Raw genomic sequence first — 24,538 nt, 5'->3', positions numbered from 1 at the left:
TATTTTTATCTGTTCTAAATGTACCATATATTAATACTTCCTGTTTTCAATACTTTAAACAACACGGACATGGAGAAATATGGATGCAACATAGAGCATGAAGACAAAAAATTCTTGTAAATATTTTTAAGTAATAATGATGGTTTCAATTACGTAAATCATCAGGACACCAAACTGAACCTTTGCTATGTTTCCACACGGACAGTTAATAAGGTGATACCGGAGAAACTGTAACTCTTCAAGTCAAGAAGCTTTTATCATAATCAGTGTTGAGGGTAACGCGTTACAAGTAACGTGCGTTACGTAATAATATTATTTTTCTGGAGTACCGAGTTACACATTAATATCTGAGTAACTTTTTTAAAAAAGTAATGCGAGTTACTTTTCAGTTAAATTATTTTGCATAAAAAAAAATACTGAATTAAAATGAACGTAGTCACGTAGAATCGCGCACTCATGCGTGCAAACGGCGGGAACAGAAGCTGGTCAGAAGCGGAGATGGTAAACGAAGATGGTGTGTGTGTATATATATATAATGTTGAATATATGCAACATTATGCAATGTGGCATATATGGAAAAGGAGACAGAAATATAGAAAACCTTTGCCAACTTTCCACCACTGCAGATCTGCATTGTGGGAAGATAAACTGCCACGGTCACTGATAATAGCGTGAACTTTGTAAAAGCATTCAGAATGTTTCAAGATGATGATGATGAAGCAGAGAATGATGTAGACGAGGACGAGGTCATATTTACGGAATTGCACGAAGTTTTATGAGATGACAGCGAGAGGTATGTTCTCCCTCCACATAACCGGTGTGCAGCCCACACCCTTAACCTTATATACACGAACGATAGTTACATTCCTGACGGCGAAGGCAGATTGCAAAGCAGTGTACAGAAGAGCGACTGGAAAGTGTTCAGCCTTGTGGTCAAAATGTAGTCGATCATCTTATTGTTCTCTAAGAAGTTATTAAGCATTTAAATGTTTAAGAAATGTCTTTTGCCCTAATATAACTTGTTTCTTAATGGCAATTATCTATATTACACCTGTTACACATGTAAGGCGTGAAAGAGACACAAGTAACGCAAAAGTAACGCAAAAGTAATATAGAACATTACTTTCCATTAAAAGTAACTAAGTAACGTAATTATTTACTTTTTTGGGGAGTAACTCAATATTGTAATGCATTACTTTTAAAAGTAACGTTGCCCAACACTGATCATAATCATACTGATTTATGCTTATGGTATGGTTTTATGGGATTTATAGTATAAATCATACCGATTACATAATTAGAGAATATTTTTATTCGAATGTGGTTTATGAAAAAGACATTTCGAGTTTTCTATACATATATTTATTATGTCTGTAAGGCAAATATTCACTGATATTCAGGTTGTTTTATTGATGTGTTTGTGAAGAGAGATAGCATGGTTTACTTTACTTGTACATTAGCTTTACTTCTTGTTGCTTTCTGCCCTGCTGATTCTTAGCTTCGTAGACTAGTCTACTTTTGGTGAGTGAGAGTCAGGACTTTATACACCAGTGGATTGAAAAAGAAGCACAATGAAAATAAAAAATATTGACATTTCATCAAATCAATGGATTAAAACTAAAGTAACGAAGTAGAAAGTACAAATATTTGTGTAAAAATGTAATGAGTGAAAGTAAAAAGTTGAAAAATAGTAAAGTAAAGTACTGATACCAAAAAAATCAACTTAAGTACAGTAACGAAGTATTTGTACTTCGTTACTTCCCACCTCTGGCATGTAGCAACAATCTAATTATACTGGCATGCAGTGTGTTTGGATGTACATTGTGTACAATGTGGTAAGTTCTTTTTCTTTCTCTATTTTTTTACGTTTCTACGTTTTTTTATGTTCCTGCAAGACATTAAATTGGCACTTTGGAAAGTAATAAAAAAATTAATAAAAAAAAAACGTGTAGCTTTGTCACAGTGTGTTTTTTCTTTTCTGACTACTTTCCTCCAGACAAACTTTATTACAACACTGAGGACGGTGACCATGAGGAGAACCACGAGGCCACATGTGGAGAGAGATAACAGAGATGAGGCAAGTTTGAGGAATCTGCCTCCTCTGAGCTGCCCATCTTCTCCATCAAGCCAGTCTTCTTTATCAAGCCCATCTCCTCTAGGGATCCTGAGCCTTTTTAAAAGGGCTTTTACTCAGAGTGGCTTGAGGAATCCTTTCTGGTGGCTGTCTTCTAAACCCCCTTCTAAAGCCGCTCAACCCCTGTGATGAGGCATTGTGTTAAAGTCTGTTGCACCAGGGGATCACAAGGAGGATGAAAAGGAATGATGAGGAAGATCATGAAGCTGCCTCTCCTAGAACAAGGCAGCTTGTGGATCCTGTTAAGAAGCCTGAGAATGAATCCTAAAATTTGCTATATCTATGTATATCTATCTAGTAAGTATTTATGGTAGATATTACACCATTTTTAACCGTTAGGCCCAGTAAGAACCTTCATCCCAACCTAGTGTGTTCAGTTGTACAACATCTCGCGTCATGCTAACATCAAAGAGAACCAGGTGAAGAGCTTCACCTTTTGTTCACCTGGTTCAGACCAGTCACTGAGCTCATTCAGGTATCCAGGCAATTTTTACCAGCTTTTTTGTTTAATTTTGATTTTATTTTAATTGTGGTATAATTGTCTTAAACAAATAACAATTAAGCTTTCAAATAAATCAGTCTGTACTTTTTTATCAAGTTATTGTTGAACATATATAATTATATAATATAATTTATTCAATGAATCAATTAATATTATAAAATGTATGCATATGTCTGTTAGTCATTAACATGTAAATAAGGCCTATGTACATATGTTAATAATTTATGATCAGTTTAACATAATTTTCCCAGGAAAATTTATTTTATATATTCAAAAAATATTTTTTTTTTTTGTTCAACATTCTGTCTCAAGTGTCTTTCTTTCACACATTTAATCAGAATTTTAAATCGATTTCACATATAATTACTAAGAAATCTTTCTTCAGATGAAACCTGGGTATACAGGCAGAATTGCTCTGTTGCTGTGATGTTAAATATCCAGAGATATTTTACTGTTTAGGGTTCTTTTTTAAACATCTGTTCAATATCTCACTATGGGAATCACCTCGGGCATGACCAATCCTGGAAGCAAGGATAATTGTACGAGACCCGATTTCGAGAGGCACGTTGTGGTGATCTCGTGTATCTCCCGGTGTTCGCATCTCCGTTACGGCGACTGCGAACCGATCCGGTTGCACGGCGGTGGGGAAAGATCCCTCACGACCATGTGCATGCGGTTCAATGATTTCATCCAAAGGATAAGAATCCAAAGACTCTTATCCCGCAGAGAGGGACGGGGCTGCTTCTCAGGCATGGTGTAGCTGGGGAAAGTTAATCGATAAAGTGTCTCCTGACCTTCCTCCACTCTTTGATTCAAACCCTTTAGTGGGGGACAAGGAAGAGGAGAAGGAAGATGATGAGGAAGTGCTATGGGCCCTTCCCCATGCCAGGTGAGCTTGACCTTGTTGAGATGTGTAAAAGACCAGCCAAAAAGCTCTCCATTGACTGGCCATCTCAACAAGTTACCAGGATGCTGGGAGGTATTTATATGATAGGAAGAGGCTGCCATCGCGTGCTTCCCCGGTTAAGCAGCTGATTCCAGCCATCCCTGCGTGTGTCGCAGAAATGCTGCGTTTTTGGGACAAACCTATCTTACATAAAGTACCCGTTAAGGGTTTCTCTAGAAAGGAGGTGCTCAATATGAAGGAAGAGAGACTGTCTGCCTTTCTTTTCCAATAGATTGACCGCTCCTCTGCCCCGGCAGTTAGAGCTTTGAATGCCATTTACTGCTCACAGCATACCAAACGGAGCTCATGGAAGAAAAGGGGGGATCATATTGATGCTGACTCTGCCTTGTGGGAAGAGATCTGCGTCATTGCAGATCTCACCTTGCGTTCATCAAGGGGAACAGTCCAGAGCTGCGGCCGCAGCATGGGTCTGGCCATGGTGGACGAAAGGGCCCTATGGCTGGGTTTGACAGGCTTATCAAAGAGGGAGAAGGTGGAGTTTCTTGACGCCCCAGTAGAGTCAAAAGCCCTTTTCGGGGCTGCGGTGTCAAATATGCGCCAGCAGTGCGGCCTACGCAAGAAGGTTGGGAAAGCGTTTAAAGCATGCCTCCCAAAAAAGCCTACTGCTTGCCCCCAAGATTCGCCTCAACTTACAAAAGGGGGACAACCAGGGTTCAGTGCCCCTAGCCCCCACCCCAGCAGTCAATGCACGTATAGGCTCTACAAAAACTGCCCCAGCCCAGAAGCAAGGCCTCTTTTGTGGCAGCGGCGGCTAGGCATCACCCAGCTAACCCTCAGGGCCGGAGAAAAGACGGGCAACCTAACCTGTGGTCTTTTTTTGGGTCAAAAGAGAGGCTACAGCACTCACAGAGTCTCTTCCCCCCAGCGAAGAAGCATTGGGGAGTGATTCAAAAACAATGTTCAGTAAACGGAGGTTCTCTGGTTGGAGTATTAGCAACAGTTCACCCAGAGCCCAAAAACTTACTTATTCCCTCTCCACCCACGTGGTTATTCAAGAGAGAGGTCAGAATGTTCTGCAATCGTTCTCTTAACAATAAATAAAAATGTGTTCTGTGCATCCAGGCACAGACGTGTAAAATAAATCATATTAAAACACACAAAAAAAAACAAAATAAGAGTTGCAACCCCCAGCTCCGCCGCTAGATGGCGCCACCTGTCTGTGAGCGGGAGCTGCAGCGGCCCGCTCTCTGCTCGAGTTGGCACGAATGTGCATTACAATACAAGGGTATCGTCTGCAATTTGCTGTGAGACCACCACTCTTTAACAGTGATATGGTCAACAGCGGAGGGGGAATCAGCTCAGACCTTAAAGGACGAAATAATCTCTTTATTGAACCCTTAAACTCAATATTGGTGGGGCTAAATAAATAGGCCTTCTGCATAAAGCACCAAATACATACACTACATGGATAAATCTATGTGAAAAGCTGATCATCTCCCTCATATTTGCTTTTGTCCCTAACTTTTGGAAAGTTTGCAGCTCACAGTTGCTTCTTAAACCAACCCGCCTTGATTCTACCACCCTTAAAAGAGTCGCTTAAATGGGTCTGGTACGCTTGCACAATAAAGTACTTGTGCAAGTTAAGTATAAATGTAGTATTTTACACATACATTATTACTTGTGTAGGTGTATCAGACCCATTTTAGTAACTCTTTAGGTATTAAGCCAAAATAAAGGGGGGAGGGGGGGGGGGCTAATTCAGGCAGGTGGGTTAAAAGTAGCCTGCCTAAATAATACCCTCTAAATACTAAAGCTGTCTATGTTGATAAATGAATGTAGTATTTTACACATACATTAATTCTTTATTATTGCAAGTGTATCAAACCCAGTTTAGTGACTCTTTTAAGCCAGGGTGTCGGAATTAGGCACAACACCTGTAGATGTTTCACTGTACATGGACCTACGTAGTAGAACGAACCATTCGTTGTATTTTCTTTGGGGAGGGACACTTTTCCAAATATCGTTTCTCAAAACAAAATACCAATAAAGTCATGATGCAACTATTAAATGTAACATAAAAATATTTAATTGATTTTTAACTTGTGTGTTATGCTAAAAAAAATTACGCTTTTATTTTTTGTTGTGGGTGTTTACGCCGAAGAGCACCCCTACGACATCGTGAGAATGTAGCAGTCGGAAAGCTAAAGCGTCAGGGCGAAGCACCGGCACCGTCACAGTTGAGTTTAACTTTAAAGAGGTAGCAAGCGTAATAAAGCACAAGCCGAACCTTAGCTGTAGTACATCAAACTTCGTTGTTTATATAGGATAAATGCGAGTATCTCAATCTGTTTTTTGATCCAAAGGTAACAGTATATATTTGTTTTGTGAAATATTACTAAGATATAATATAGTACTTTCAGTACACTTTTTATCCTTAGCATAAATTATATTGGTATCACTGTACCACTCCACATGCGAGGCTATATTTATTTATTCATTATTTTAAACACGTAAAGAAAGGAAAAGTATCAAACTTTGTCCTTGTCAGCATCCAGGGTTCACCTTTTTTTATGCATTCTGGATGTTCCTATACTTTGAGAATGTAGGATATGGACACCAGACCAAACATGTAGCCCGAATCAAGCACAAAATAAAAAAATAATAATCATTTGTAATAAAATAAAACTTTTCATGGACATTAAATAAACGAAAGATTCACAGGGGGACGTTTCTGTGGAGGCAAAATATTTTACTGTATGTAATGTAATGTATGTAAATAATGTATGTATTTCTTCATTAAGTTCATTTCAGTACACTATCACTACAACATATAGAAAAATATGTGCGATGGTGTGAACACTTACACAAACACTACGTTAAAACCACATCTTGGAAATCATTTATTTATTTGTTTGTGTGTATATTTATTTATTTAATGAATTGGCAATTAAATGGAAAACCAGTTCACCTGTTCACATTGCAGCCAATCTTCAGTTGCATCAGAGCTGTGCATACAATGATACCAATACAAGTTACAAGTTCGAAGTACCAAATACTTTAGTGATCCCACAGGAAAGGTTTGTTTCCATTGTTCATCTGTCCCAGTTTGGTGAGCCTGTGATCACTGTAGACTCAGATTCTTATTTTTGGCTGTAAGGAGTCAAGCTTTTAGTTTCAGAGTGAAGTTTTAGAGTTGGTACTTATTCTCAAATTATAAATAATCTTTTAAGTACAATATGTTCCCACGTAAAAGCTACTAGCTAAGGGTCTGCAAAATATGTATCCTTCATTGTAACACCAAAACAACAAGGAACCTGTTAAATGCCTTTATTATGCCTTTTCCTCACTGTGAGAGGAATATGTAAATTAGTTTATGTGTACTATGGTCTAAAAGTTCACTTATCTGTTGTTGTTGTTGTTGTTGTTGTTTTTTGTCTCAACAGCCTTTACTCATCAATATTTCATTTAAATATGCATTCGAAGAATTATCAAATGCCCAAAGATAAAAATGATTTGATAGGTATTATCCCAGAGTCTTCAAAAGACAAGGATGCACGCGACAATTCGTCTGAAAATATCGAATTGCGCTTTATGCACGTGGTCGGCTCTAAAGAGCGGAAAATTGAGGAAGCCGCGTGTGAACTTGAAGAGGATAATGAAGGCAAGGAGAGGGACGCATGGAACAGCAAGTTCCAGTACATCCTCGCCCAGGTGGGCTTCTCAGTGGGTCTTGGCAACGTCTGGAGATTCCCATATTTGTGCCAGAAAAACGGAGGCGGTAAGTCGACCAAAAATAATCCTTTTTGTTTATTTTTATTTTTTTTTATGTTGAAACTTCTTTATGCCTTTAACTGCTTGAAGTGCCAAATGAGCATCCTTCGAATGAAGTTGAATGCATCAATGTAAAATAATTGATAAAACCAGTTCTCACACCACTGGCTTAACAGTTCCAGTGTTGAATTTACAGCGCTGATTCACTACTTCAAAAGGTTTTGGCAGTGAAGAAATAAAATATAAACCTGACTCACTTTGGAGTTTTTCTCCTACATCTAAATTGTCAGTGTGGTTGTCATGAGGATAAAGATGTGAATGTAGGAATTATCCTGTGGAATCACTACGTGTTGCACTGAAACCGGGCACCTCAAGCTAACATAAAGACTACAGTAACTCAAGTAATCACTCTTTATACCCATGGTAAAATCAAAAGCATCCTTAGATGCATAACACACCATAACAGTGTGAACACAAGTCCACATTGAGTTCGATCTTTTACTTAAAGATCAGGGAAACAGAGGGAAAAGACCAGATGGAAACAGAGGGAAAAGACCAGATGTTTTCTAACTCTTCAACTGTCCAGATTGGATGAGCCTGACCCCACTGTACCTCGTTCTTTGCTGACCGAAATGGAAGCCAGTGTGGTTTTATGCTGCTAATTTTCATGGGGGTATGGTCCATTGTCCTTTCTTAGATGCTTTTTTGCTCAGAATGGTTGTAAAAAAAAGTGATTGTGTTCCTGTGTGCTTCAACCAGTCGAAACATTCTCCTCTAGCTCTCCACTTGGAGTCGCAGAAACCTCCAGTTGGATGGGTTTTTTTTGTTCATCAAACCATTCTTGAGATCAATTTCTTTCCTATAACAGACGCTCTTGATTTTTATTATGATTTTATGCATTGTGCTGACATCATATGGATGTCTTTTTGGATCATTGCTTATTAGAGTGCCCGGAGTGATAGTGATAGTGTGTTTATCAGGGGTGTCCGGTTTTATCTGCAAATGTCTTTATAATAAAATGCCTTTACCAAATTCACAAATTTACCCTCTTACAAAAAAATTTACAGTCTAGAATTTTTATGGAAGGATGATTTTAACAGTGAGACAAAAAAAAATCTGAAAAGAAATAATAAATGAATATGATATATGAATTAATTTGTATTTAATCGATTGAAATAAGTATTCAATCCCCTACCAACCAGCAAGAATCCTGACCACAAGACACCCAAATGAGTCCTGTAATCTTGTATTTCTTCCATTTATAAATTATTGCGCCAACAGTGACCGGTGTCTTTTATGCACATAACGAGTTGTTATTAGGAGTTCTTTCCTTAAGGGTCAGGACTATTTCGGGTCTGTGGAAGTCTAATTGATACAGGATCAAATACTTATTTCACTCAATCAAATACCTTTCTTTAATGTTTTTTTCTGGATTGTTATATTCTGTCTTTCTCTGTGTAAATAAACCTACCATACAATTTCTAGACTGTTCATTTCTTTGTAAAACTCTCAAAATCAGCAGGGGATCAAATCATTATTTCCCCCAATGCATTAATGCTAGTATGGTCAATCTTAGAAATTTTTTGGTATTCAAGACCCAGTGGTAATCAGCATACATGTATTTCAGGTTGTTATAAGCGAGTGCGGCTGTACTGCTGCGCTAGTCTGTAATTAGATGAGACCAGGCAGTGTGTGTGGCACTGACTATGCCTGTCTGTCTTTCTGTGTGCATGCTGTCTCTTACTCTAAACACTGGCTGCTCACCGTCTGTTACGCACGGACGAGGCGGAAAGCGGAGCTGTGCAAAACCAGGGTTTTAATGACAGATGATGTAAAGTCCAATGAGCACTCACACAACCAGAACAGAAACCCGGAGCGAAGCGGCGAAAGCAAAAGGGCTGTATCGAAAGTAGCGTGTCGAAATAGCAAGCAAAACTGGCAGCAGAAAGGGAATCGTAGAGCTGACAGCTTGAGTCCATAAGGGCAATAACGGACGGTGTTGGTGGGAAGCGAAGCTGCTTATATGGGAGGGAGTCTGATAGAAGTCAGGTGCGCCGAGTTAGTAATCAGGCGAGAAGCTCCGTGTTGGCGGGGCATGTGCGGGCGGGAGTGCATGGTGCTCCCTGACACCACCCCCTCCTCCAGGGGCGGCACCAGACGCCCGAGCCCTGCGACGAGGCCTACCCCTGCCCCGGGGCGCCGGGCGATGTGGGTGAGCCGCGTGGAACTCCACCAACAGCGCCGGGTCCAGGATGTCCTGCCGAGCCACCCATGAGCGTTCCTCCGGACCGTATCCCTCCCAGTCGATCAGGTACTCAAGGCGACCCCCGCGCCGTAGTGAGTACAATACCTCGCGCACCGCATAGACCCCTGGCTGGTCTAAGATCTCCGGCTGGACAGACGCGTCGGGGCCACCTAGAGAGGAAAAGAGAGACGGACGGTGAGGCTTCAGCAGAGACGGGCGTCGGCGTGCCGTCGTGTGTTCCGCACTGCCCTCCGGAGTTGTGTGTGCGCCGACTCCCAGACCCGGTTGCTCTCCCGAAACCATGCGTCCACAATGGGTACGTCACTGGGCTCGTCGGACCAAGGGAAGAGAGGTGGATGGAAACCCAGCGTACACTGGAAGGGCGTAAGCCCCGTCGCGTCCTGGCGAAGCGAGTTTTGGGCGTACTCGGCCCATGGCAGAAAGCGACACCAGCTCTCCTGGTCCTGGCTGCAATACACCCGAAGATACTGGCTGAGCTCCTGAATCTTCCTTTCCGCCTGCCCGTTGGTCTGGGGATGGTAACCGGAGGTAAGGCTGACTGAGACCCCTAGGAGACGAAAGAAAGCCCTCCAGACCCGTGACGTAAATTGCGGTCCTCGGTCCGAGACGATCTCCTCTGGGAGGCCGAAGGTGCGAAAGACTTGGTGGAACAGGGCCTCGGCGGTCTCCAGGGCGGTCGGCAGGCCCTTCAGGGGGATGAAGCGACAGCCTTTGAGAACCGGTCCACTACCACCAGGATACAAGTGTTCCCTTCGGAGCGGGGGAGATCGGTGACAAAGTCGATACCCAGGTGGGACCAAGGACGTTGCGGGACCGGGAGTGGCACCAACCTGCCCACGGGTAGGCGACGCGGTACCTTGGCCATGGCGCATGTGGGGCACCCTTGGACAAAGCGAGCGACCTCCCTCGTCATACCGGGCCACCAATACCGGGCTTGAACTAGCTGGAGGGTGCGTTTCTCGCCGGGGTGGCCTGCCCCTAACCCTTCGTGGACCGATTGGACTAACTCCCGTCGACATGCGGTCGGCACATACACCTTTTCCTCGGGGCACCCCTCCGGGCTCGGTTCTTGGAGCGTGGCCGTGCGGATGTCCTCATCTAAGTCCCAGATGATCGGCCCCATGATGAGATCGGGCGGAAGGATGGGGACCGGGTCCCCGGGCTCGTCGGGCCCGAACAGGCGGGAGAGGGCGTCCGCCTTGCCGTTTTGGGCCCCCGCTCGATAGGTGACCTGGAAGCGGAAGCGGGTGAAGAACAGGGCCCAACGAGCCTGCCTGGGGTTCAATCTTCGGGCCTCCCGCAGGTACTGGAGGTTCTTATGATCGGTGATGACAGTGAAAGGGTGCTTAGCGCCCTCCAACCAGTGCCTCCATTCCTCCAGGGCGAGTTTGATGGCCAGGAGCTCCCAGTTCCCGATGTCATAAATCTGTTCTGCCAGAGTGAGTTTGTGGGAGTAATACGCACACGGGTGGAGCGTTGGAGGGGAGCCCGTCCGTTGAGAGAGGGTCGCCCCTACCCCTGTCGAGAAAGCGTCCACCTCTATGACAAAGGGATGTGTGGGATCCCAGTCCCGCACTGCTTGGACCTTCCCTTCGTCCATCTGAATCCCCTGGGAGCTAATGATGTAACCAAGGAACCGGGTCTGAGGGCAATGGAACTCGCATTTGGAGAGATTCAAGTACAGATGTTGTGAACGGAGCGCTCCTAGGACTTGTTTCATGTGGTCCAGGTGTTCCTCCAGAGTCCGTGAGTATATGAGGATGTCATCGATGTAAACCATCACGAACCTCTGGAGGTATGGTCGGAGCACTTCGTTCATGAACCCCTGGAACACGGCCGGGGAGATGGAAAGGCCGTACGGCATGACCCGGTACTCGTAGTGTCCCGAGGGCGTGATGAAGGCCGTCTTCCACTCGTCCCCCTTCCTGATGCGCACCAGATTGTAGGCGCTCCGTAGGTCGAGCTTGGAGAAGACCCGCGCCTCCCGTAGCTCCCTCAGGGCCGCCGGAACGAGCGGCAGGGGATAAGGAAGGGGAACGATCTGGGAATTCAGCTGTCGGAAATCAATGCAGGGCCGGAGACCACCGTCCTTTTTCCCCACAAAGAAGAAGCTGGAGGCCGCCGGAGAAGTGGAAGGGGCGATGAACCCCTGACGGAGGGCCTGTGCGATGTATTCCTCCATCGCCTTGTGTTCAGGGGCTGACAGGGGGTAGATCCGGCCCTTGGGTAGCTTCGCCCCCGGAAGCAAGTCAATAGCACAGTCCCAAGGCCGGTGAGGAGGAAGACGGGTGGCGGCCTGTGCACTGAAAACGTCCTTGTAGGCCCGATACGCTTCAGGGAGCTCAACCTGGGTGTTTGTGGTCGCTGCTTCCACCTGGGTGGCACCCACGATGGCCCGCGGGATCCTGGAGGGAAGTCCGGAGAGGCAGTGCTGGAGGCAGTGAGGGCTCCACTCCAGGGTGTCGCACGGGTCCCAGGAACACCTCGGCGCGTGTTGTTGAAGCCAGGGTCTTCCCAGGATCACGCTGACAGTGGAGTCCTCAAGCACCATGAACCTGATCTCCTCCTGGTGGAACAGTCCGACCTGTAGTGTGATCACCGGGGCACAATACTTCACCCAGCCTCTCCCCAGCGGGCGCCCCTGGATGGTTTGGACGGCTAAGTCCTGGGAGCCCCTCTCTCGGCGGAGCTGTAGCCGGTCGAGGCAGTCCTGTGAGATGAAGTTCCCTGCGGAACCGGAGTCGACCAGCGCCCGAACCGATAAAGAGAGAGCAGGCGTTAACAGTGTCACCAAGAGCTTAGATAACGGAGAGATTTCAGTAGGAAACGGGACTGAACTCACCGAGGCACGAGATGGGCGAGTGGGGCAGCCGGCGATGAAATGACCCGGCTTCCCGCAGTACAGACATTATCCGTGGCCAAGCGGTTGTTTCGCTCTCTCTGGGTCAGCCTCTGGGTTCCGAGCTGCATGGGTTCGTCCCCTGAAGCCGTAGGCGCTGAACGTTGCATGACGGGAAACGACGACGTGGGCAATGGTGGCGAGCTCCGGCATGCCGCCAAACGCTGTGCGAGGCCGATGGATTTCTGTATGAAATCTTCCAATCCCACCGAATCCTCGTGAATGGCCATCGCCTGCTTTATTTCAGGAGCCAAACCCTGCCGATAAATACCGAGCAGCACTAAATCGTTCCAGCCACAAGATGCCGCCAGAGTGCGAAAACGGAGGCTGTAATCGGTGAGGGAATCCTCACCCTGGCACAACCCGAGCAGCTGATCCGTAGTGGAGAGGACTCCGGGGGAGGTACTGAACACTTCCCGGAAGTGCGCGGTGAATGCCGTGTAGGAATACACCACCGGTCCTGCGGCTTCCCAGAGAGATTGGGCCCAGGCTAACGCCTTCCCGGAAAGCAAGGAGATGATGAACGCAATCTTTGCTCGAGCGGTGGGGAAATGCCGCGGCTGCATCTCTATGAAGAGATCCACTTGCATCAAAAACCCGCGGCATTCAGATGGTTCGCCGGAGAAAGTAGAGGGAAACGCCATTGGAACGTAGGCGGCCGCGGGGGCGGGGTTAGCGGCGGCGGCACTATCCCCTACCGTGTCCGATGTGGCGCCGGCGTGTGCGTCCATCTCCAGGTGAGGGGCGGCTCTCTCTCTCTCCCCTTTGTTGTGGGTCCGTTATTCTGTTACGCACGGACGAGGCGGAAAGCGGAGCTGTGCAAAACCAGGGTTTTAATGACAGATGATGTAAAGTCCAATGAGCACTCACACAACCAGAACAGAAACCCGGAGCGAAGCGGCGAAAGCAAAAGGGCTGTATCGAAAGTAGCGTGTCGAAATAGCAAGCAAAACTGGCAGCAGAAAGGGAATCGTAGAGCTGACAGCTTGAGTCCATAAGGGCAATAACGGACGGTGTTGGTGGGAAGCGAAGCTGCTTATATGGGAGGGAGTCTGATAGAAGTCAGGTGCGCCGAGTTAGTAATCAGGCGAGAAGCTCCGTGTTGGCGGGGCATGTGCGGGCGGGAGTGCATGGTGCTCCCTGACACCGTCAAACCACACGGCATCAGCTACTAACAGGCTTAGCATGCTAGCAGACCCCCAGCACTGTCAGGTGACACTCGAGGCCCTTCTAAAAATTATAAATAAACATCTGTTCACAATTATACACTGTATATGTGGAGCATCCACCATGCAAGGCCAGTGTGCGTTCTTACTGGATAAATGGCAACTTTCTTTTTTCTCTCCAGTGTTCACATTTTTTGAACAGTTAGTGATAAAGCTGTAAAGCAGGCTTTTTCCTATTGTTAAGACCTCAGGACAAAGAATAAAAAAGAACCTGGTGAGGGAATTAGTTTAGTGGTACAGTAACATAAATGATAAAAAGGAAATACCAAAGGTTACAGACAGTCCACATTGCTAAATGTAACACAAAACCTACCGTAATTTCCAGACTATTAAACGCACCCAAATATAAGCCGCACCCACTGAATTTTACAAAGATTTTTATTTTGAACATAAATAATCTGCACCTGTCTATAAGCCGCAGGTGCCTACACTGAAACTATTGTGTAAAACCAAAACTTTACACAGGTTTTAATGAAAGACAGTGACTGTAACACTGCGTGTATCCAAACAGTAGCCTACCAAGAAAGAATTATTCACTGTCTTCCTCCTTCCTTTCACAACTATTTCTCTCGGGAGTTTTTCTTTTGGCATCGTCGTGCGTTTAAAAATTACCATCGGTGAAGCTTTTCTCCCGATGCCGTGCAGCTCAGAACACAGGTGAAGTGTTGTTTTTTTTTTTTTTTTTTTTTTTTTAATGCCCGGTTGTTTTCAGCGTGACGAATGATTTGCATTTCCTGTAGACAGTCCGAGTGAGCAGCAGGTCAAACGTCAGAGGAACCTCATCCATATTTATGATGTGTTGCGGCCCGATTCAGTGGGAGCGCATCTGATTTAATATAAAGAGTTTCATTGGTTCACCTGAACCCGTTCAGCAATTTCATTGGTCTAATGTTATGGGGCTCAGTTTTTTGCCTTGAAGTTTGTGAAACCGGGAAAAACCCAGGAAAAATCCATAAATTAGCCGCTTCATTGTTTAAGCCACAGGGTTCAAAGTGTGGGAAAAAGTAGCGGCTTATAGTTCGGAAAATATGGTATATGTAATTTGACATTGATTACTTAATAAAAAAGTATAAATGCTTTCATGTAACTTTTTCTATAAAAGGATTTATCCACTGTTTTGTTTTATTCCTCATTTAAAGTTTATTAGTTTTAATAAGGCAAATTTCTTTCTGTACTTTAAAAGGAGCCTTCCTTTTGCCCTACGTCATTCTTCTTTTTCTGATTGGGATTCCACTGTTCTTCCTGGAGCTGGCTGTGGGCCAGCGCATGCGCCGAGGCAGCATCGGCATCTGGAACTACATCAGCCCTCGACTGGGTGGCCTCGGCTTTGCCAGCTGTTTGGTTAGTTCAGCCCAGTCTGTATACATACATGTGATTTCAGCTTTATGATAAAAAATTGCCAACGGCAGGCATGGCCACTGCCTGAGAGAAAATAGTACAATTAAACTCATTATTAAAAGGGGGTTTTGAAAGCACTTGATTTTGCTGCATGGTTCTTACGTGTGTCCTCTCCACTTGCAGACATGCCTTTTCGTGGGTCTTTATTACAATGTAATCATCGGATGGAGCGTGTACTACCTCTCCCAGTCTTTTACTAAAAATCTGCCCTGGCAGCACTGTCCGGTAATCGAAGGAGGTAAGTAGAGTAAATAGCATTACTAACAATTATGCAAAAACAAGCTTGAGTAGGGCACAAGCCCCAATCATCTTTCCCTTCCCTTATGTTTAGATGTGGTACCTGAGTGCAAGAAGAGCTCGGCCACCACCTACTACTGGTACCGTGGGGCTCTGAATATATCAGACACCATCTCCGAGAGTGGAGGAATCAATTGGAAGATGGCACTGTGCCTAATGGGTGCTTGGGTCATGGTGTGTCTGGGCATGATCAAAGGCATTCAGTCTTCAGGGAAGGTAAGAGAATATTAGAGTGGTCAAATAGATCAGATCAGATAACTGTAAACATATAGTATGTACTGTGGTAAAAGCTTAGTGTTTTATAATAGAGGTACTCTAGTATTAAGCACCTCTACTGCTAGAGGCGTGCATCAGGACTGAGATTCCCCCGGGATTAACAGGAAGGTGTGAGAATGGGTCAGGACAGGATTAAAAATTAGTTTCTTAGAGGGACAGCGTATGTAGGACGTTTCGGAGAAAAGGTGAGAGAGGCGAGATTGAGATGATTTGGACATGTGCAGAGGAGGGACATGTGGTATATTAATTGGAGAATGCTAAGGATGGAGCCACCAGGAAGGGGGAAAAGAGGAAGATCAAAGAGCAGGTTATGGATGTGGTGAGGGAAGACATGCAGGTGGTTGGGTTGAAAGAGGCAGATATAGAGAACGGGGTATGGAGACAATGATCCGCTGTGGCGACCACTAATGGGAGAAGCCGAAAGAAGAAAAAGATACACTGATCAGGCATAACTTGACAGGTGACCACTGATGTGTGAAGTGAATAGCAGTAATTATCTCTTCAACATGGCACCTGTTAGTGGGTGGGATACAGTATCTCATAAAAGTGAGTACACCCCTCACATATCAGCAACTATTGTAGTAGATCTTCTCAAAGGACAAGAGGATTGGAACTTGGATATATTTGAGAGTAGTCAGTCTGCAGCTTTTATAGAAGTACAGATTTACTGTCTTCTGAAAATAACTCAACATACAGCCATTATTGTTATTAGCTGGCTACAGAAGTAAGTACACCCTGAGAGAACATTTCTGTGTGTCCAAAGTGCATATTTTTTGTGAGCACAATTGTTATCTACCACTGCCTTAATACTCCTGGGCATGGAGATCACCAGAGCTGCACAGGTTGTTTATGGGGATTCTTTTTATGACATCACAGAGCTGCTGGATTTTAGACACATGGCGCATCTCCACCTTCCACTTGAAGCCCCACAGGTTTCTCAAGCGGGTGAAAAGATGTCAAATGAAGATAGTAATTCAAATACTTAATAGATTTATTTCTAAAAGAAAGATTGTAACAATGGCAACAAATAATCTTTAAAAAAAAAAAAAAAACAGGATTAAAAGTTTAGAAAGCTTTAAATTCAGCGTTCGATTTAATGTTCTTTGAAAACAGCCATAATAATGAAGGCATTAAAAAAAAAGCAATGCAGGTGAAATGGTGACATGGTCGGTAATTGCAGCATGACCTTTCATTTTGATTGTAGCAGGTCCCCAGTAATATCCCTCATATGAGCCATGTGAACATGATGTGGCTTATTTCTGGGCTGTTTGACATCAGTGTCCTCCTAAAAACTTCTATCTCACTTTTAGTTTTTTTATTGTCTTGTGAAAAGCAGTACATAGCATCTAAATGAATTGAATTTCATTTAATATCTAAAGGATTGCATGTTTCTTCTAGACCAGACAATGGAGGATGGAGTTTCAAACTTAACTTGAAGTAATATTTCAGTTCAGATCCAGTGTCCAGTCTTGTATAAAAATCTGCAGTTGTTTTTCTGTGGGAGGTTTTTTTGTTTTGGTCTTGTTTAAAACAAAATCTGTGATATATTAATGGCCTCCTAGGCCGCTTGTTACAGTGTGGCTGTGGCCTTGACATCTCAGTGTGGTCCTCAATCTGATGATCCTCATTGCCTGGAAAACTGAATGGGATCAGCAAAGTCTTTGAAGATTAACAACAAAAGAATCTTAATGTTCTATTCAGAGTTTCCACTAAAGCAATTTCAAGAAAAAACAACCCTTGCAGGTTGTCATAGTTTTTTGTGCAAAGTGCGAAAGCAAAGCAAAGTGAACAACGCATTGGCAATTTAATGTGCTGCTCTCTGAGCACAGTATGTAGCGAGAAGGGAGACTTCAGGGTTTAAGAGACAGTGGATTAATCCAGAAGGTTGCTATGAAAATTCCAATTGGAAATGTATGAGTCAACTCAACTGTGAAATCTTCTGAGTTGCCATTTGTTGCCAATATTTGCTTTGTTTTAGATACTTTAGTTCATAAATGTTATACTATCGTATTATTATAAATATTATAAATATAAAAATATTTATAATGCATTTAATATTTATTATATATTAATAATAAATGTTAGCGCTTTTCAATTAATGCTTTAATCCTCCCCCTAAGTCATTGGCATTTTATATTGCAAAAAATACATATAAAAGAAAAATATTTTGGTACCTAATTTATATATACACTAATTTATATATAATTTATATTTACATATAATTTATGTGACTATTCAGTTTGTCAGTCATGCAGCTAGAAGTAATGAGCTTCTCTTAATGTTCGCATCAGACAACAGAACAGGGGAAAATGGGATCTCAGTGACTTTGTGGCAGGGTTGCTGGTGCCGGCCATTTGGTAGGGACAGAAATACGTCCGAAGTAAAGACTATGGAAGGAGATGAATACTTTTTTAAAGGTGATTGAGTGAAATATCCAGTAACATGGTCATTGTAAAGCCTGCTGGTGTTTGGGGATCAAAAGGCTCAGTTAAATTCGCTAGTTAAATTAATACTAATAACTCCTCCTGTCATGCATTTTTTTAGCATGTGCTTTCTTTTGCATAATTAAAAAGTTTTATGCTTAATAGGGGTAAGAAAGCTGAGAAACATGATTATTAATGAGTAGGAGGGTTGAAAGAGCTTTTTATACTGGGGGTGGAAGGTGGTGGGTAAAAAAATTTAGATGGTGCAGAATTCTAGGTATGTTAATGTAGGTACCAAATAAACTAATTACAATAAAACAAAATTTGTATTCAATTGCTTGACAATTCCTTTTACCTCTTCTTCTTCTTAATTATTATTATTAATATTATTATTATTAATATTATTATTATTATTATTATTATTGGCACTATGTTTACCACTATTCCTGCAGTTTTTTAAAGAATGTTTTATATGCAACATCAATTTAAATGTAATCACTGTCCTTAAATTTATATCATGTTCTGCTAAATGTTGTGTTCTTATAATATTAAAAAGATATTAAATATTCTGCTATGTTACTACAGCCTACTATATTTTCCAGAAGCCTAATTGTGATTAACGAAATGCTCGGTTCTGATTGGTTGCAGGTGATGTACTTCAGCTCCCTCTTTCCATATTTGGTGCTATTCTCTTTCATGGTGAGATCACTCCTACTGGAAGGTTCTGTGGACGGCATCATCCACATGTTCACCCCCAAGGTGAGAGACAGAGACCCCCAGCTGCGTGTGGATGTATATGCTGATGCATATCATTTGTAATCTTAAGCCAGGGACAACAGTTAGGATCTATTATTTCTTTATTATAACTCTAATGCAAACAACATCGCTGATTTACTACAATCACCGACAAACTGTTCATCAATTCCTCTAAGGGCTCCTCTGCATGGCCTAATATAATATTTAGAAAACAGTGACAGTAGCTGTGGAAACAGAAATAATACCTAATTTCTCACTCCTTACTACAGTCCTTATATTCTTACATTATTATTTCTTACAGTCCTTACACTTTTCAGTATTTAATGAGAATATGAATATAATAAGTATTTAGTATATAATAAGACATTAGGTATACTGTTGGACCAACAGGATGGTGCAATGCATCCATATTTTATTTCTCTTAAACAAAAGCAGATTTTGTCTTATTTATTAAAGAATGACCTCATTCTTACGCTTCAGAAGTGTAGCACAAAATAATCCAGGGCCGTGTTACCAACGTACAGTTAAACCCTGCATCCTGAGGGCTTTCTTGTGTCGGAAAACTTAATTACAGTTTCACCTCTGTTACAAAGACACTGGACACTCATTCCAAAATGCTAATCATCTCCCCACAGAAAAGGAAATCAACAATTGTACATTTTCAAAGATGATTTTAAGATTTCTGTTTGTTGTTGCTACGTGCTAATTTTTTTACGCATAACTAATTACAGCTTGACGATATTCAGAAGAACATTTTGCTCTGCTGGCAGAAATAGATTTCCCTCAAGAAGTGAAACCTCCTAGTGTAGTTATAATAAATTTATGCACACAGCATGGTGTGCTTTATCCCTTACATAACTAAAGGCCTGGTTTCAATTTTCAAATCTGATCAGTCAAAAGGTGTGCATTATTTTTGTATAAGAGTACAATTTGAAAAGAAGTAACTTGAGATAAGTATGTATCAATCCACTCAGGCTATTATTTCCATAGTAACAGCAACACTAGCAAATACAGAATGAAAAATAGAGACAATATTCTGCTGCATGTGTTATTTTTTTAATCAGCGTTTTTCACTGCACATTAGCAGAGGACTCAATAGTGTAGAGGAGACTGTAGGTGTGTTTTTGTGTGTCCCGCATCAGGTGGAGATCATGCTGGATGCTAAAGTTTGGCGTGAAGCTGCTACGCAGGTGTTCTTCGCTCTCGGCCTAGGTTTCGGCGGAGTCATTGCCTTCTCCAGTTTCAACAAGCGCAACAACAATTGCCATTTTGATGCCATCCTCGTTCCCTTCATCAACTTCTTCACATCTGTGTTGGCCACAGTGGTGGTGTTCGCCGTGCTCGGCTTTAAAGCCAACGTCAAAAACACGGCCTGTGTCAACTTGTGAGTCCACTACCGTACAGAAAACTAAAATCGGCAATGATTGATTTTCGAAAGCATTTCAGCTGAAACAAAAAGGCGGACACGCGTTAGCATTTTAGACGTTTTTTAAGTGTTTATTAACTTTTTTAAAGTACCATGACCGAAATGTGTGTGATTAAGATAAGTGTGTGATTAATACAATTATACATATATGTATACATATAAACCTAAAATATTTTATTTATATTTACAACAACTGATGAGGAAATTCAATGTTAGTTAGTCACGAGTCAAACTGTGTCATCCGTGTCCTGAACTGTAGTGAACAAGGGTCCCTAACCGGGCACACACTCGTGTGCACGGTATAATGATTTACCATGTAGGCAGCATAGAAACTGATTGAGACTCACTCATAGTCTGCACAATAGTGGAAATGCGATCCACAACTTTTTGCCATGTTTTATTTCATTCCAGAAACACAGAAAAGATTGTTGGATACGTGGGGAACGATATAAGCCCTGATTTAATTCCGACTCACATCGACTTAACTAGTATGACTGCAGACGGCTACCATGAGCTGATCAACATTTTCCACGACTCAATGGGGGACGGTTACGCTGGCCTGGGCCTGGATCCCTGTGATATTAAAGAAGAGCTTAACAAGGTAGGAACTAAAAATTCCTCCACACAATATAATTAGACCTTAAACATGGTGTGCTCCATTTAATGCCATATTGATTATGGCTACTGTCTGTGTGAATGAATGTATACATCCGTAAGTGAATACATTTTCTTTTTTAGTTTATCCATACAAATAAATGTAAATACTCTTAGGTTAGTCAAGATTTGATATTCTCTTCTAAGGTCTTATTTTATATTTAAACTTAAAAATTGTCAGTGTATTTATGAGAATAGTGAGTGAGTGAGTGAGTGAGTGAGTGAGTGAATTGAGTAAGTGACTATTGAGGGTGAGTGAGTGAGTGAGTGAGTGAATTTAGTGAGTAAGTGACTATTGAGGGTGAGTGAGTGAGTGAGTGAGTGAGTGAGTGAGTGAGTGAGTGAGTGAATGAGTGAATTTAGTGAGTAAGTGACTATTGAGGGTGAGTGAGGTGAGTGAGTGAGTGAATTTAGTGAGTAAGTGACTACTGAGGGTGAGTGAGTGAGTGAATTTAGTGAGTAAGTGACTATTGAGGGTAAATGAGGTGAGTGAGTGAATTTAGTGAGTAAGTGACTATTGAGGGTGAGTAAGTGAATTTAGTGAGTAAGTGACTATTGAGGGTGAGTGAGTGAATTTAGTGAGTAAGTGACTATTGAGGGTGAGTGAGTGAATTTAGTGAGTAAGTGACTATTGAGGGTGAGTGAGTGAGTGAATTTAGTGAGTAAGTGACTATTGAGGGTGAGTGAGTGAATTTAGTGAGTAAGTGACTATTGAGGGTGAGTGAGGTGAGTGAGTGAGTGAATTTAGTGAGTAAGTGACTATTGAGGGTGAGTGAGTGAATTTAGTGAGTAAGTGACTACTGAGGGTGAGTGAGTGAGTGAATTTAGTGAGTAAGTGACTATTGAGGGTGAGTGAGGTGAGTGAGTGAATTTAGTGAGTAAGTGACTGAGGGTGAGTGAGTGAATTTAGTGAGTAAGTGACTATTGAGGGTGAGTGAGTGAATTTAGTGAGTAAGTGACTATTGAGGGTGAGTGAGGTGAGTGAGTGAATTTAGTGAGTAAGTGACTGAGGGTGAGTGAGTGAATTTAGTGAGTAAGTGACTATTGAGGGTGAGTGAGTGAATTTAGTGAGTAAGTGACTATTGAGGGTGAGTGAGGTGAGTGAGTGAGTGAGTGAATTTAGTGAGTAAGTGACTATTGAGGGTGAGTGAGTGAATTTAGTGAGTAAGTGACTATTGAGGGTGAGTGAGTGAGTGAATTTAGTGAGTAAGTGACTATTGAGGGTGAGTGAGGTGAGTGAGTGAGTGAATTTAGTGAGTAAGTGACTATTGAGGGTGAGTGAGTGAATTTAGTGAGTAAGCGACTATTGAGGGTGAGTGAGGTGAGAGTGAATTTAGTGTGTGTGTGTGTGTGTGTGTGTGTGTGTGTGTGTGTGTGTGTGTGTGTGTGTGTGTGTGTGTGTGTGTGAGTGAGTGAGTGAGTTATTAGGTTTATAAGAAGCTAAAATAAAACGCAATCATAAAAATTGCCACTCTGAGCTGTGCAGCAGCACAAGTGTGATTAGACAGTAAGATAAAAAAAAGACTTTCTCGCATGGTTGAAACAGGGGAGAAGTGTGGCTGGAATCTGCTAGCATGATGCTGTAAGATTCTGCTGACACACAAAGATGAGACCACAGTCTCTCTACCTTTATTCCTGGCAGTAACCCAGTTAGATTTTTAGTTCAAGTTGTAGTTCTTTTTTTTTTATATAATCTTCCATAATATATAATGTACAGGTTTGCATGTTGCAGTCTTTTTTAAGCATAGATGTGATTGCTTATGATTAAAAATCCATATCTTTGTTTCTACATTTGATATGAGAGCAGGTTTAGGGAATTATGCCAAGTTTATTCTTTACAGTTTATTTTACACGATAAGTTTTTCCACTCATGCTGAAATATGGCAAACATCAGTTAGCAAATCATTATACTGCTTCTCTTTGTCTCTCCCAGGCAGTGCAGGGAACAGGACTTGCTTTCATCGCCTTCACCGAGGCCATAACCTTCTTCCCTGTCGCTCCTTTCTGGTCATTCATGTTCTTCTTCATGTTGCTGAACTTGGGGCTGGGCAGCATGTTCGGCACAATTGAGGGGATCATCACACCGCTCGTGGACACTTTTAAAATTCGCAAAGAAATCCTGACTGGTAAAAGTCCAACTACACCCAATGCAAGATTACATACATTTCATGGTCTGGTTTGCAGTCACTTACAAGCTCTTTCTCTGGCCTTCTCGTAGTCAGTTGCTGTTTGCTGTCGTTCGTTGTTGGTCTAATTTTTGTCCAGCGATCAGGCAACTACTTTGTGTCCATGTTTGACGACTACTCTGCTACGCTGCCCCTGCTAATCGTGGTCCTAATGGAAAACCTAGCTGTAGCCTGGGTCTATGGCAGTGACAAGTACGTTACACACAAAAAAATCATTCACTTGGGAGTTTTCTGTGTCCTATGTTTATTATCAACAAGTGTCCTGTTAGCATGGACTGTTGTATCCAAAGATGGACATGGTTGAAGGCTGTTAAAAAAGAAACAGTTTAACACATCTAGTCAAAGTAAAACAAAACTGAGGAAGTAGTTTTAACATTATTTGAAACATCCTCTATTGCATAAGTCTGGAAACTGTGTCCACGTGTGTTCTAAGAAGTGGTTATAAACCTCACATTCTAGCAACATAATTATTATAAGCTCCGTGTTTAATGCACATAAAACCATGATAGCCCAGTCTTAGACTGACAAGTCTAATCTCCAATCTTTCCGTAGGTTTTTTGAAGATCTAAAGCAGATGCTTGGTTTCGCGCCATACCGTATTTATTACTACATGTGGAAGTATATTACTCCTCTGCTACTTTTTGTTCTGGTGATTGCTAGCGTCGTCCAAATGGCCATGAGTCCTCCCAGTTACACTGCCTGGATCCAGGAGGAGGTTGGTTCTTTTGCAAGTTTTAGTGTTTATATGACTGTAAAGCAGTGCTAAATGGATAATGATGCATCTACTTTTTGAGTAATATAATTATCTACATGTGTTTCAGGCTAAGGAGCAGTCAGTCCTTTATCCTTCATGGGGCATGGCTATGTGCTTCCTACTTTTCATCTCTGCTATATTGCCCATCCCCGTGGTGTTCATCTTCAAATATTTTAACTTATGCAGAAAAAACAACGGGTCCTCGGAACAAAATAATGATGATAATAATACAGACAGACAGACACACGCAAATCTGACTGATAAAGACAATTCACATTGTCTGCCTTAGGGCTTACATGGGAACAGAACAGTTCATTTGCCAGCCCATGGCACCTGTGCATCAGGTTAACATTAAATGTCATGTACATACGATTTCTTCAATCTAATTTTCTCCACATATCATGGAGACATGAAACTGTTTTTCATATTGAAGACAAACTCGTAGAGCAAAATATAGATCATGTTTTGTACGTCATTACTTATTCATGTCTCCTTCATGTCTCCTCCTTTAACCTGCGTTTCGGGTCTCTAAAAAGCATCACTGACAGCGACTGCCTTTAGTCCAATCACTAACAAGATTAGAAACAGTTTAGCAGCTTCAAAAGCTGCTAAATGTACTGTAAGCAAAAAATGTGAATGTGGTGTTTTATGTAGCACCAGGGT

The 24,538-nt window shown here is 42.4% G+C and overlaps 1 protein-coding gene across 1 annotated transcript; it reads left to right on the top strand.

Annotated features, from left to right (window-relative positions):
- Positions 1 to 5,790: 5,790 nt before the first annotated feature.
- slc6a15 (solute carrier family 6 member 15) lies at positions 5,791 to 24,364 on the top strand. Its single transcript, XM_083552069.1, has 12 exons — positions 5,791 to 5,906; positions 6,987 to 7,321; positions 14,889 to 15,046; positions 15,227 to 15,341; positions 15,435 to 15,616; positions 18,748 to 18,858; positions 19,998 to 20,239; positions 20,693 to 20,882; positions 22,869 to 23,061; positions 23,154 to 23,313; positions 23,674 to 23,836; positions 23,943 to 24,364. Exons 2-12 carry the CDS (start codon positions 7,015 to 7,017, stop codon positions 24,162 to 24,164), a joined length of 2,043 nt encoding a protein of 680 aa, XP_083408195.1. The 5' UTR covers positions 5,791 to 5,906; positions 6,987 to 7,014; the 3' UTR covers positions 24,165 to 24,364.
- Positions 24,365 to 24,538: the final 174 nt, after the last annotated feature.

The sequence above is a fragment of the Silurus aristotelis genome, assembly GCF_946808225.1.
Source record: "Silurus aristotelis genome assembly, chromosome: 10".
NCBI classification, from domain to species: Eukaryota; Metazoa; Chordata; class Actinopteri; order Siluriformes; family Siluridae; genus Silurus; species Silurus aristotelis.
The sequence above is the reverse complement of the archived record's forward strand: the minus strand, read 5'-3'. Positions and strand labels throughout refer to the sequence as shown.

Bases quoted from the DNA above. Each gene is read 5' to 3' on its own strand.
- slc6a15 (XM_083552069.1), top strand. From the start codon at position 7,015: ATGCATTCGAAGAATTATCAAATGCCCAAAGATAAAAATGATTTGATA. The intron at 23,314-23,673 runs GTACGTTACACA...ATCTTTCCGTAG, and splicing joins TGGGTCTATGGCAGTGACAA to GTTTTTTGAAGATCTAAAGC. The intron at 23,837-23,942 runs GTTGGTTCTTTT...CATGTGTTTCAG, and splicing joins CTGCCTGGATCCAGGAGGAG to GCTAAGGAGCAGTCAGTCCT.